Source organism: Canis lupus, chromosome 16, assembly GCF_011100685.1.
Source record: "Canis lupus familiaris isolate Mischka breed German Shepherd chromosome 16, alternate assembly UU_Cfam_GSD_1.0, whole genome shotgun sequence".
Lineage (NCBI taxonomy): Eukaryota > Metazoa > Chordata > Mammalia > Carnivora > Canidae > Canis > Canis lupus.
In genome coordinates, this window is record NC_049237.1 from 46,836,572 (window position 1) to 46,848,703 (window position 12,132).

The 12,132-nt window shown below is 41.6% G+C and overlaps 1 protein-coding gene across 7 annotated transcripts in view; it reads right to left on the reverse strand.

The window, feature by feature from the left end:
- Positions 1–11,831, reverse strand: part of PRIMPOL (primase and DNA directed polymerase) — a 58,937-nt gene extending 47,106 nt beyond the window's left edge. For 4 of the 7 annotated variants that reach the window (XM_038560417.1, XM_038560419.1, XM_038560418.1 and 1 more), the window contains exons 1-4: positions 11,595–11,831; positions 10,334–10,411; positions 7,691–7,820; positions 5,372–5,607 (exon numbers count right to left, since the gene is read on the reverse strand). In XM_038560417.1, the coding sequence (XP_038416345.1) occupies positions 5,372–5,551 (180 nt within the window). In that variant the 5' untranslated portion in view covers positions 5,552–5,607; positions 7,691–7,820; positions 10,334–10,411; positions 11,595–11,831. Of the gene's footprint in view, positions 1–5,371; positions 5,608–7,690; positions 7,821–10,333; positions 10,412–11,382; positions 11,529–11,594 lie in introns of those variants that run through there. The other 3 variants (XM_038560414.1, XM_038560415.1, XM_038560416.1) reach the window with 3 other exon arrangements.
- Positions 11,832–12,132: the final 301 nt, after the last annotated feature.

The following is a 12,132-nucleotide window of genomic DNA, read 5'->3' on the forward strand; positions in this document are numbered from 1 at the left end:
TCCAACAATACATTAAGAAGATTATTCACCATGACCAAGTGGGATTTATCCCCGGGATGCGAGGCTGGTTCAATGCTCGTAAAGCAATCAATGTGATTGATCAGATCAGCAAGAGAAGAAACAAGAACATATGATCCTCTCAATAGATGCAGAGAAAGCATTTGACAAAATACAGCATCCATTCCTGATCAAAACTCTTCAGAGTATAGGGATAGAGGGACCATTCCTCAGCATCTTAAAAGCCACCTATGAAAAGCCCACAGCAGATATCATTCTCAATGGGGAAAAACTGGGAGCCTTTCCCCTAAGATCAGGAACACAAGAGGGATGTCCACTCTCACCACTGCTATTCAACATAGTACTAGAAGTCCTAGTCTCAGCAATAGGGCAGCAAAAAGAAATAAAAGGCATTCAAGTTGGCAAAGAAGAAGTCAAACTCTCCCTCTTTGCAGATGACATGATACATAGAAAAACTAAAAGATCCCAAGATTGCTAGAACTCATACAACAATTCGGCAGTGTGGCAGGATACAAAATCAATGCCCAGAAATCAGTGGCATTTCTATACACTAACAATGAGACTGAAGAAAGAGAAATTAAGAAGTCAATCCCATTTACAATTGCACCCAAAAGCATAAGATACCTAGGAATTAACCTAACCAAAGAGGTAAAGGATCTATACCCTAAAAACTACAGAACAGCTCTTAAAGAAATTGAGGAAGACACAAAGAGATGGAAATATATTCCATGCTCATGGACTGGAAGAGTTAATATTGTGAAAAAATGCTACCCAGGGCAATTTACACATTTAATGCAATCCCTATCAAAATACCATGGACTTTCTTCAGAGAGTTGGAACGAATCATCTTAAGATTTGTGTGGAATCAGAAAAGACCCCAAATAGCCAGGGGAATATTAAAAAAAAAAAAAAAAAAAAAGAGCTGGGGGCATCACAATGCCCAATTTCAGGTTGTACTACCAATCTGTGGTCATCAAGACAGTGTGGTACTCGCACAAAAACAGACACATAGATCAGTGGAACAGAATACAGAACCCAGAAATGGACCCTCAACTCTATGGTCAACTAATATTCAACAAAGCAGGAAAGACTATCCACTGGAAACAGGACAGTCTCTTCAATAAATGGTGCTAGGAAAATTGGACAGCCACATGCAGAATGAAACTGGACCATTCTCTTACACCATACACAAAGATAAACTCAAAATGGATGAAAGATCTAAATGTGAGACAAGAATCCATCAAAATCCTAGAGGAAGGGATCCCTGGGTGGCGCAGCGGTTTAGCACCTGCCTTTGGCCCAGGGCGCGATCCTGGAGACCCGGGATCGAATCCCATATCAGGCTCCTGGTGCATGGAGCCTGCTTCTCCCTCTGCCTATGTCTCCGCCTCTCTCTCTCTCTCTCTCTCTCTCTGTGTGACTATCATAAATAAATAAAAATTAAAAAAAAAAAATCCTAGAGGAAAAACACAGGCAACACCCTTTCTGAACTTGGCCACAGCAACCTCTTTCAAGATACATCCATGAAGGCAAGAAAAACAAAAGCAAAAATGAACTGTTGGGACTTAGTCAAGATAAAAAGCTTCTGCACAGCAAAAGAAACAGTCAACAAAACTAAAAGACAACCTACAAAACGGAAGAAGATATTTGCAAATGACATATCAGATAAAGGGCTAGTATCCAAGATCTATAAAGAATTTATTAAACTCAACAGCAAAGAAACAATCCAATCATGAAATGGGCAGAAGACATGAACAGAAATGTCACCAAAGAAGACATACACATGGCCAACAAGCACATGAGAAAATGCTCTGCATCACTTGTCATCAGGGAAATACAAATCAAAACCATAATGAGATACCACCTCCCACCAGTGAGAATGGGGAAAATTAACAAGACGGGAAACAACAAATGTTGGAGAGGATGTGGAGAAAGGGGAACCCTCTTACACTGTTGGTGGAAAGGTGAACTGGTGCAGCCACTCTGGAAACCTGTGTGGAGGTTCTTCAAAGAGTTAAAAATAGAACTCCCCTACAACCCAGCAATTGCACTGCTGGGGATTTACCCCAAAGATACAGATGCAGTGAAACGCTGGGACACCTGCACCCTGATGTTTATAGCAGCAACGTCCACAATAGCCAAACTGTGGAAGGAGCCTCAGTGCCCATCAAAAGATGAATAGGGGCAGCCCTGGTGGCTTATTGGTTTAGCACTGCCTTCGGCCTGGGGTGTGATCCTGGAGACCTGGGATCGAGTCCCATGTCGGGCTCCCTGCGTGGAGCCTGCTTCTCCTTCTGCCTGTGTCTCTGCCTCTCTCTCTCTCTGTGTCTCTCATGAATAAATATATAAAATCTTAAGAAAAAAAGAAAGATGAATGGATAAAGAAGATGTGGTTTATGTATACAATGGAATATTACTCAGCCATTAGAAACAACAAATACCCACCATTTGCTTCAACGGGGATGGAACTGGAGGGTATTATGCTGAGTGAAATAACTCAATCGGAGAAGGACAAACATTACATGGTTTCATTCATTTGGGGAATATAAAAAATAGTGAAAGGGAATAAAGGGGAAAGGAGAGAAAATTAGTGGGAAATATCAGAGAGGGAGACAGAACATGAGAGACTCCTAACTCTGGGAAATGAACAGGGGGGGGTGGAAGGGGAGGTGGGCAGGGGGATGGGCATTTAGGGGGGCACTTGACGGGATGAGCACTGGGTTATATGCTATATGTTGGCAAATTGAACTCCCAATAAAAATTTCTTTAATAATTCCCCAAAAAATAAAAGTCCAGGACCAGATAGCTACACAGCTGAATTCTACCAAACATTTATTTATTTTTAAAATTTTATTTATTCATGAGAGACACACAGAGAGAGATAGAGACACAGGCAGAGGGAGGAGCAGGCTCCCTGTGGGGATCCTGATGTGGGACTCAATCCCAGGACCCCAGGATCACAATCTGAGCCAAAGGTAGCACTGAGCCACCCAGGTGCCCTTCTACCAAAAAGAGTTCTCAAACTATTCCAAAATATACAAGAGGAAGGAATGCTTCCTTTTTTTTTTTTTTTTTTTTTTTTTTAAAGGAATGCTTCTTGATTTGTTCTACAGGGCTACCAGCATTACCCTCAAACCAAACTAGACAAAGACACTACAAAAAGAGGAAATTACAGACCATTATCTCTGATGAGCACAGATGCAAAAATCTTCAACAAGATATTAGCAAACCCAACACAATACATTAAAGCATCATTCACCATGATCAAGTGAAGTTTATTCCAGGGTGCAAGGATGGTTCAATACCCACAAATCAATCAACATATACAGCACTTTAACAGAATGAAGGATAAAGATCAAATGATCATCTCAAAAGATGCAGAAAAAGCATCTGACCAAATTTAACATCACGATAAAACTATCAACAAAGTGAATATAGAGGGAACACACCTTAACATAATAAAGACCAGATACGACAAGCCTGCAGCCAACATCATATCCAATAGTGAAAAGCTGAAAGCCTTTCTTTTAAGATTAGGGAAACATAAAAATGCCCATTCTTCCCACTTTTATTTAATATAGTACTAGAAGTCCTAACCATAGCAATCAGAAAAGAAGGGAAAAAAGGCATCCAAATTTCTTTTTTTTTTTTTTTTTTTTTGGCATCCAAATTTCTAAGGAAGAATTAAACTATCGCTATTTGCAGATGACATGATACTATGTATAGAAAACCCTAAAGACTCCAAAAAACAATTAGAACAAGTAAATAAATCCTGTAGAGTCACTGGATACAAAATTAACACACAAAAATTGAGGGCCCTTTTATATATTAATAGTGAGCTATCAGAAAGAAATTAAAAAAACAATCCCACTTACAGTTGCATTAGAGAGAATAAGATACCTAGGAATAAATTTAATCAAGGAGGTGAAAGACCTGTACTCTGAAAACTATGAGGCAATGATAAAAGAAATTGAAGACAACACAAATGGAAAGATATACAATGCTCATGGATCTGAAGAAGTAATATTGCTAAAATATCCATACTACCCAAAGCAATCTATAGATTCAATGCAATCCTTACCAAAATACCAATAATGTCTTTCACAAACTAGAACAAATACTCCTAAAATTTGTATGGAACCACATAAGACCACAGAAACCAAAGCAACCTTCAGATAGAAGAACAAACCTGAAAGTATTACAACCCCAGATTTCAAAGTATATTACAATGCTAAAATAATCAAGAAGTACACACATAAATCAGTGCAACAGGATATAAACCCACAATTATATGGTTAATTAATCTACTACAGAGAAGGCAATTCTAGGAATTCAGTATGTGTGAAAAAATGAAACCACTAATGCAAAAGAATATATATGTACCTATGTTTATAATAGCAAAGACATGAAAGACACCTAAGTGTCCACTGATAAATGAAGACAAAGAAGATGCAGTATATAAACACACAAAAGAATATTACTCAGCCATAAAAAAAAAAGGAAGTCTTGCTGTTCACAATAACATGGATGGACCTAGAGGATATTATGTTAAGTGAAATAAGTTAGAGAAAAACAAGGGTCATATGATTTCACTTACACGTGGAATCTAAAAACAAAACACACTTGAAACAGACTCAAATACAGAGAACAAACTGGTGTTTGCTGGAGTGAAGGGGGATAGAGAGACACCATAAGTCACGGTGATGAACAGTACAGCACAGGGAATATAGTCATCAATTTTGTAGTTAACTTGGTGATAGATGATGACTAGACTTATGGTGAGCATTTATAATCTACATAATTGTTAAATCACTACGTTGTTCACCTGAAACTATCAACTATATCTCAACTGAAACTTTAAAAAATGTCATTACAAATTTTTTTGACATTTTATTTATTTGAGATAGCCAGAGAGAGAGAGAGAGAAAGAGAGAGAGGGAGCGAGAGAGACCATGAGCATTAGTAGTGGGGTAGAAGGAGAGGGAGAAGCAGACTCCCCACTAAGCAGGAGCCTGATGTAGGACTCAATCCCAGAACCCTGAGATCATGACCTGAGCTGAAGGCAGCTGCTCAACCAACTGAGCCACCCAGGTGCCCTCATTACAAATTTTTTAAACTAATTGGCACTACATAGGTCATTCTTTTTCATTGCAAATATAAAGTAAATGGCCAGCAATTCAGAGGAATATTTTTTGTAGTGGTATAATATTTTTTTGTAGTGGTATATTTAGATCACAATAATTCTTTTGGTAGACCATGTGAAGTGAAATGAAGACAATCAAACCTTTTTTTAAAAAATCTTAAGTTATAATAGCTCCCTCCCCCCCCAAAAAAAAGTAGATGAGAAAATTACCTCTTTACAGCTTTTAACAAAATTAAAAGCTTGAGTCTGCCGATGGAATAATTTCCAAATGGAGGGTGGTTCTTCTGGCTTGGACAGTCTTGGTCTGTATACCGAGGACAACGGTTTCCTCTCATAACAAGATGCTCGTTCTTCAATTTGCTTCAGTTTTGCTTCCCATTTTCTCTCCATTGGTTTAGAAGTTACAGACAAATGAAATTCTATCCCATGTAAGATTTCTATCAGTCCTAAAACAAACAAGGACATCAATGTATTTATTTAGAATACATTGTCTTGGTAAAACTTCAAAACTCATTTCCTTTTTTTTTTTTAAAGATTTTATTTATTTATTCATGAGAGACACAAAGAGAAAGGCAGAGACATAGAGGGAGAAGCAGGCTCCCTGCTGGAGCCTGATGTGGGGACTCGATCCTGGACCCCAGGATCACACCCTGAGCCGAAGGTAGATGCTCAACCTCTGAGCCACCCAGATCTCTCTCAAAACTCATTTCCTAATGGTATTTCCTTAACTGCCATATATTTTTTTTTCTTTCTGCATGAAATTTTAATATAAAATAAGAATGGGGCTACTTATCAGGTACCTTTAGATCTTGGCTCTTCCATCTAACAGTGCTGATTTTAGAAGTGCCCAAAGCCTTAAGTGCAAAATGTGGATCATCATCATCCTGAACACTTTATGTAATTATCACAAGGATAAATGTGATAAGACATAGGAAAACATTTTGTAAATTACAAGGCCTCAAGTAAATATAAGTGACTTTTATATTATGTTTTTGTTTGTTTGTTTGTTGTTTTTTTTTTTTTTTTTTTTTTTTTTTTTTTTAAAGATTTTATTTATTTATTCATGATAGTCACAGAGAGAGAGAGAGAGAGAGAAGCTGAGACACAGGCAGAGGGAGAAGCAGGCTCCATGCACCGGGAGCCCGACGTGGAATTTGATCCCGGGTCTCCAGGATCGCACCCTGGGCCAAAGGCAGGCGCCAAACTGCTGTGCCACCCAGGGATCCCCTATATTATGGTTTTTATTATAAACACTTTATTGCATCAAGCACGATCTTGCCCAAGTAGTGCTAATACTTCAGCCATCATCTTGTGCTACTATTTCTTAGTGCAGAGTTCATTTCTAGACACCACTGTGCAGTTCCCTCTTCTTCTGTTTCTATCCACTGCTCTTTTCTCACAACACAATTGTTAGTTGGGAGAACAACTCAGGGTATAAATGGGACCTGGAATATTGGTTAGTCTTTGTTTAGAATGTCAATAGTAATCATAAGCTTGTATAAAGACAGGAATGAACAAATTTTAACCTATGTCTGTTAATTTAATGACTGTATTTTTGTGATTAGTCAGAGTAAAATGACAGGTTTTTATATTTAAGATTTTTATTTATTTATTCATGAGAGACACAGAGAAAGAGGCAGACACATAGGCAGAGGGAGGAGGCTCCCTGTAGGGAGCCTGTTGCAGGACTTGATCCCAGGACTCTGGGATCACGACCTGAACCAAAGGCAGACACTCAACCACCCAGGCATCCCAAAATGACAGTCTTTTAATCCTTGTTTATTAATGACATGTGTTTTTGTTTGCACACAATGCTTCCATGTTAGCCACACTAAGGTAAGAGGGCCAGGCAATACTTTTATGACTGGGGATTACTGTTGCTTCCAAAAAAAAAAAAAAAAAAAGGATAGGTTTTTAGAAAAGGAGAAAAGCTTCCATCATAGGTAAATAATGGCCACAAAATCTCTGCCATTCCTCCCATCAAGAGATGCTGAGCCCACTCACTGACTCTGTACTTGGCCACATGACTTGCTTTAGTCAATGTCACATCAACAAAGTGAAGCAAAAAGAGGTGTAGTAAGGGCTTTTGCACTGGATTTGGCAATGCTGGAGTCCTGATCTGAGACTCATGCTAGTACTCTAGTCTCATTGAGGAAAAAAGGACATCTGGAGAAGAACCAGATTATCCCAGCTAACAGCCAACACCAACTATCAGGTATGTTAAGACATTTTGGATTATCCAGACATCTGAATTCAATGCATAAGATAGCCTGAGTGAGTTCAGGTGAGATCTGCCAAAGACCTGCCTAGTCAACCCACAGAACTATAAAATTAACTTTTTTTTTTAACGCAAGAAGTTTTGGTCTGGTTTTTCACACAGAAATCAATAACTGATGTAGTCTCCCTCTTCATTCGTATCACCTTCATTAGTAACATCGTAATTTATCTATGTAGAAAACATATATATTAGCTTTTTAAAGTGAAATAACAATATAGACTAAGGCATTCAAGGGAACAATTCCTATTTACCTCTGACAGTGCCTTTCCAGTACTTGTGCTTATCAGGTTGATAAATATTCTCTTGAACTTCTGCAGAAAACTTTGCAACACAAAGTCACTGGCATAGGACATATTCCCGGGAAGAAAAAATAGGTTCATCCTAAAAGATTGAGATGATAAATTATCATGACACTTAGATTTCACATTTGACTTCAAATATATCAGACCTGGGAAAGATTATTCTCTCAGAGTTATAACAAATCCGCATGAAAATTGTAAACCAAGAAATAAACATATTTCTAAAGATGTCAACATAAACTTCCTAACAGATATGCCTAGGAACGGGATAAAATTTCACTGGAATTGAAGAGATGGGATAATTTTTAATGAAATGGCTTTTTCAATACAAAGTGACATGGAACTCCAGATTGCTAGATTCTGAGTATTCAGTTTATTTTAATCTGCTTCACATACAGACAAAAATCCTCTACACTTAGACATCTAAGTGAGAAACTGATTTTTTTCTATGAAATGTATTAACTTTTAATAAAGCCCACTGATAAGTTAGTGAAGGAAATAAACACAGAATGCAATTAGGTATGATTTGTAGCTCTAGTATCTAACCAGGAACTGACTGGGAATAACCCCGTGGATGTTCACACTTCGTGACATGGACATCAGGAAAACTTTTGATTTTGTAAAAATTGTTGGTATGATCATGGGGAGTACGCCATACATGAAAGTCCTGGAGACAAATGGAAAACCAGTCTGACACTTACTGGACTGAGGACACCATGGTGTCAAGAGAGAAAGAAGAGGAATTCAATATATGTTACGCCCTCATGTTGTCTGCACTGTTCAAAAATTGTAACAGCTGGGTTGAGGGTTAGATGACAACTGGGGGCAGGACTACTGGAGCAGGAGGGTTGAATAACAAAAGCAAAGGAAATGGAGACCAGGAAGGCATCTGGCATTCTGGTTTTGGACTATCATATTCCTCATCCTTACCCTCTGGGATAAAACACAGGTCATCATTTTAGAAATGCTTTTAATTTCCTGGTGGGGAAAGACTGTTGTCTTTTATAGAACTGTACATAAAAAGCCCCTTTTCACATAGGGACCGTAACTATTTTTTTTTGGTAAGTTTCCAAGTTCCAAAGAAAAATATGTTTCATCTTAAAATAGTAGGTTTAAGAGCTCTGTTATTTCTTTACATTGCACCACAATGTTACTTTCTTTTCCTTTTTTTTTTTTTTTTTTTTTTGTCAGATGAAACTCTAGGCCCAATGTGAGGCTTGAACTCACAGCCTCAAAGTCAAGAGTCACATGCTCTACCCACTGAACCAGCCAGATGCGCACCCCCTCTGCCCAATGTTATTTCTTAACATTGCATTTAACCATGTTCAATACCCATTTTACAACTAAAGGTGATCAGGGCTAGAAAAAAGGCTGGCTTAGTCCTTCTCGAAGAACTGTGGTGGGAGAAGAAGCAGAGGGAAAGAGGCAGAGAGATGACACAGCTAACTTCAGCAGGCCTGGCTTCCCTAAGTTTATGCCTAGACTTGCCCAGCTCCGACACGTGATGGCCTGAGTCCCAGAAGCAGCTGGAACAGACGGCACGTGCTCCATGATTCCCGACTTCTAGGGAAAGCTGGGAGCTTGCCATGGTTCTCCCTGGTGCACTTCCAGCTTCCGTTTCCTCTTTTGTCTATCACAAGTCCACTCCTATTCCCCAAGTCCAACTTCTCCTTCTGCCCTGAGAACTGAAGTAACAGGATTTTGTGTTTTCTGGCATCTATGTCCCAGTCCCAGGATTTAGCAACGTCCTAGTATTTGACAATATTTTCTTAACATAATCTCCTTTATGGCCTTTTGGAATACATGGATACTACTTCTCCCACTGCTAGAATAGTCGTTATAAAGTATGTGATTAAAATTCATTTATAGGGCAGCCCTGGTGGCTCAGCGGTTTAGCGCCGCCTTCAGCCCAGGGTGTGATCCTGGAGACCTGGGATGGAGTCCCATGTTGGGCTCCCTGCATGGAGCCTGCTTCTCCCTCTGCCTATGTCTCTGTCTCTATCTCTCTCTGTGTGCCTCCAGTGAATATATAAATAAAATCTTAAAAAAAAAAGATTTAAAATTTATTTATAGTAACATTGTTATATAAGAGTACATCCCAGCTGAGTAACACCTGAAGAAATTAAATATACTAATTGAATTTTTTTTCCCTACTTTGGTCATTTTGCCTCTCTATGCTTGAAAAGAAGTAACTCAAATGTAAACCTCCCAAAAATCTCCATGAGGGATAAGAAAACATAGGGTGGTATATTATTCTTTCCTAGTTCCCTCTTACTACCATCCCCACTGGGTACCCCCCCCCCCCATAGCCTAACTCTGCCAAACTAACCTCCCTTAAAACCAGATTGTTAACTTTTCATACCAAGGCTCATCAATGATTCAGAACATCACTCGATTCACACTTTGGTTTACCTCAAGCAGTCCAAACTCCAGAATCTGGACCAGATTCTAAACCACTTCACGTTCTCCAGAACCTAAACCACTTAATCGTTTTCTTTCTTAGTGTTCAGCCTCTGCACCAAATGAGCACTAAGGACTGCGACCCGTCCCCGGCTCACTACAATCTTCCCCCCCTTGCATGTATATTCCTCTCACCTGGAATGCCTCACTTGCCTTTCCCAAATTCTTCTTCCCCAAGGCCCCAGATCAAAGTCCGCCACTTCCAAGACGATCCTGTAACAAGAAACGACTGGATTCGGTCAAAAGACATGGCCTCTAGCAAACCACTTTACCATGATAAAACTTCACTAGACTAATTAGTATCATTTGCAGGAAAACAGAAAACTGCTGCTGCTGCTGCTGCTTTAACTCAAGTATCATTTTGCCATGAGAGTTTCACCCAAGAAGGGGTGTGGGCATCCCAATGGGGATGATAGGATGCCTGTGACTATACCAGCGCCTTCCTTAAAAATACCTGCATGCTGGGATCCCTGAGTGGCTCAGCAGGTTTAATGCCTGCCTTCCACCCAGGGCATGATCCTAGAGTCCCAGGATCGAGTCCCACGTCGGGGTCTCTGCATGGAGCCTGCTTCTCCCTCTGCCTATGTCTCTGCCTCTTTCTGTTTCACTCATGAATAAATAAATAAAAATCTTTAAATAAATAAATAAATTCCTGCATGCTGAGCCCCTGGGGAGGGTTTGCACAGGATCCTGTTCTTCAGTTTTACTGCAGCAGAAAAAGGCCTGCCAAACACACTGATTGTCCCTCTCTCAATCTGGGAGGGACAAAGGCAGGCCCAAGCCTCCTCCTTGGAATCCAAATCTGATTTCGGTATTTCTCTTTTTAGCAAAAAGGAAAAACGACGTAACTTTCTTAAACCCGTGAAGGGACTGGGATTCCTGCCTCCAAGACTTGTTAAAAGGATAAAATGAGAAAATGTAGGGGCTCCTGGGTGTCTGCCTTTGGCTCAGGTCATGACCCCAGGCTCCTGGGATCAAGCCAGCTCAGAGGGGAGCCTGCTTCTACTCTCTCAAAGAAATCTGTAAAAAAAAAAAAAAAAAAAAAAGTACTAAGCATTCACCAAAGGGCTGCCACGCATACTTAACGATGTGTATTCATTCATGTACAAACTACAGCCCCCGATTCTTAACCGAATGGGTAGAAATGCTGGGGGCGAGGCTAGTGCCTAACGTGGGTCCGGGACCTGGAAGGACGTCCTGAACCTCTCGGAACCTCTTGACCTCTGATGCGGAACTTCGTGCTCGACTGTGCTGACACACTCTTCTAAGAAAACAACTCCGTGCTTGCTTTCGGGTCTGCACGCAGTTCGTGAGCCAAACCAGGCGGGAGATCCGCAGCGCAGGCGAGGACTCAGGGGCGGGGGGGGCGGGGCAGGTAAGGCGCGGCCCGGGGCACCTGGGGGGCGGGTCGCCGCCGGCTCCTCGTCCTCCCGGAGGTCTGAGCGGGCGTCAGGACGGCCTCTGACTCCCTACTCTCTGCTCCTCGGGCCTCGCGAGGCGTTCAGGCGTCCCTCCTTTTACTTTCAGAAACACTGGCGACCGGCGGAAACCCACGGGGTTCGCAGAAACAGGTGGGGCCCGTCTTACAACCCAGCGCGTGGCCGAGGCCAGAGCGCGGGGAGGGCGTGTCCACAGGAAGCGACGCTCAGGCCTATGAGGGACGGCCTAGGGGCGGCGGGGGCGGGGAGACGAGGGCGCCGGCCTATGAGGGAGCGGCATGGTGGGGCGGGGGCGGGGAGACGCGTGCGCCGGCCTATGAGGGAGCGGCATGGTGGGGCGGGGGCGGGGAGACGCGTACGCCGGCCTATGGCCTAGGGGCGGCGGGGGCGGGGAGACGCGTGCGCCGGCCTATGAGGGAGCGAGCTGGGGGGGTGGGGCAAGAGAGAGCGGGGCTAGCGGGACGTGTCCCGCAGAGGGGAGCGCGAGGGGGCGGG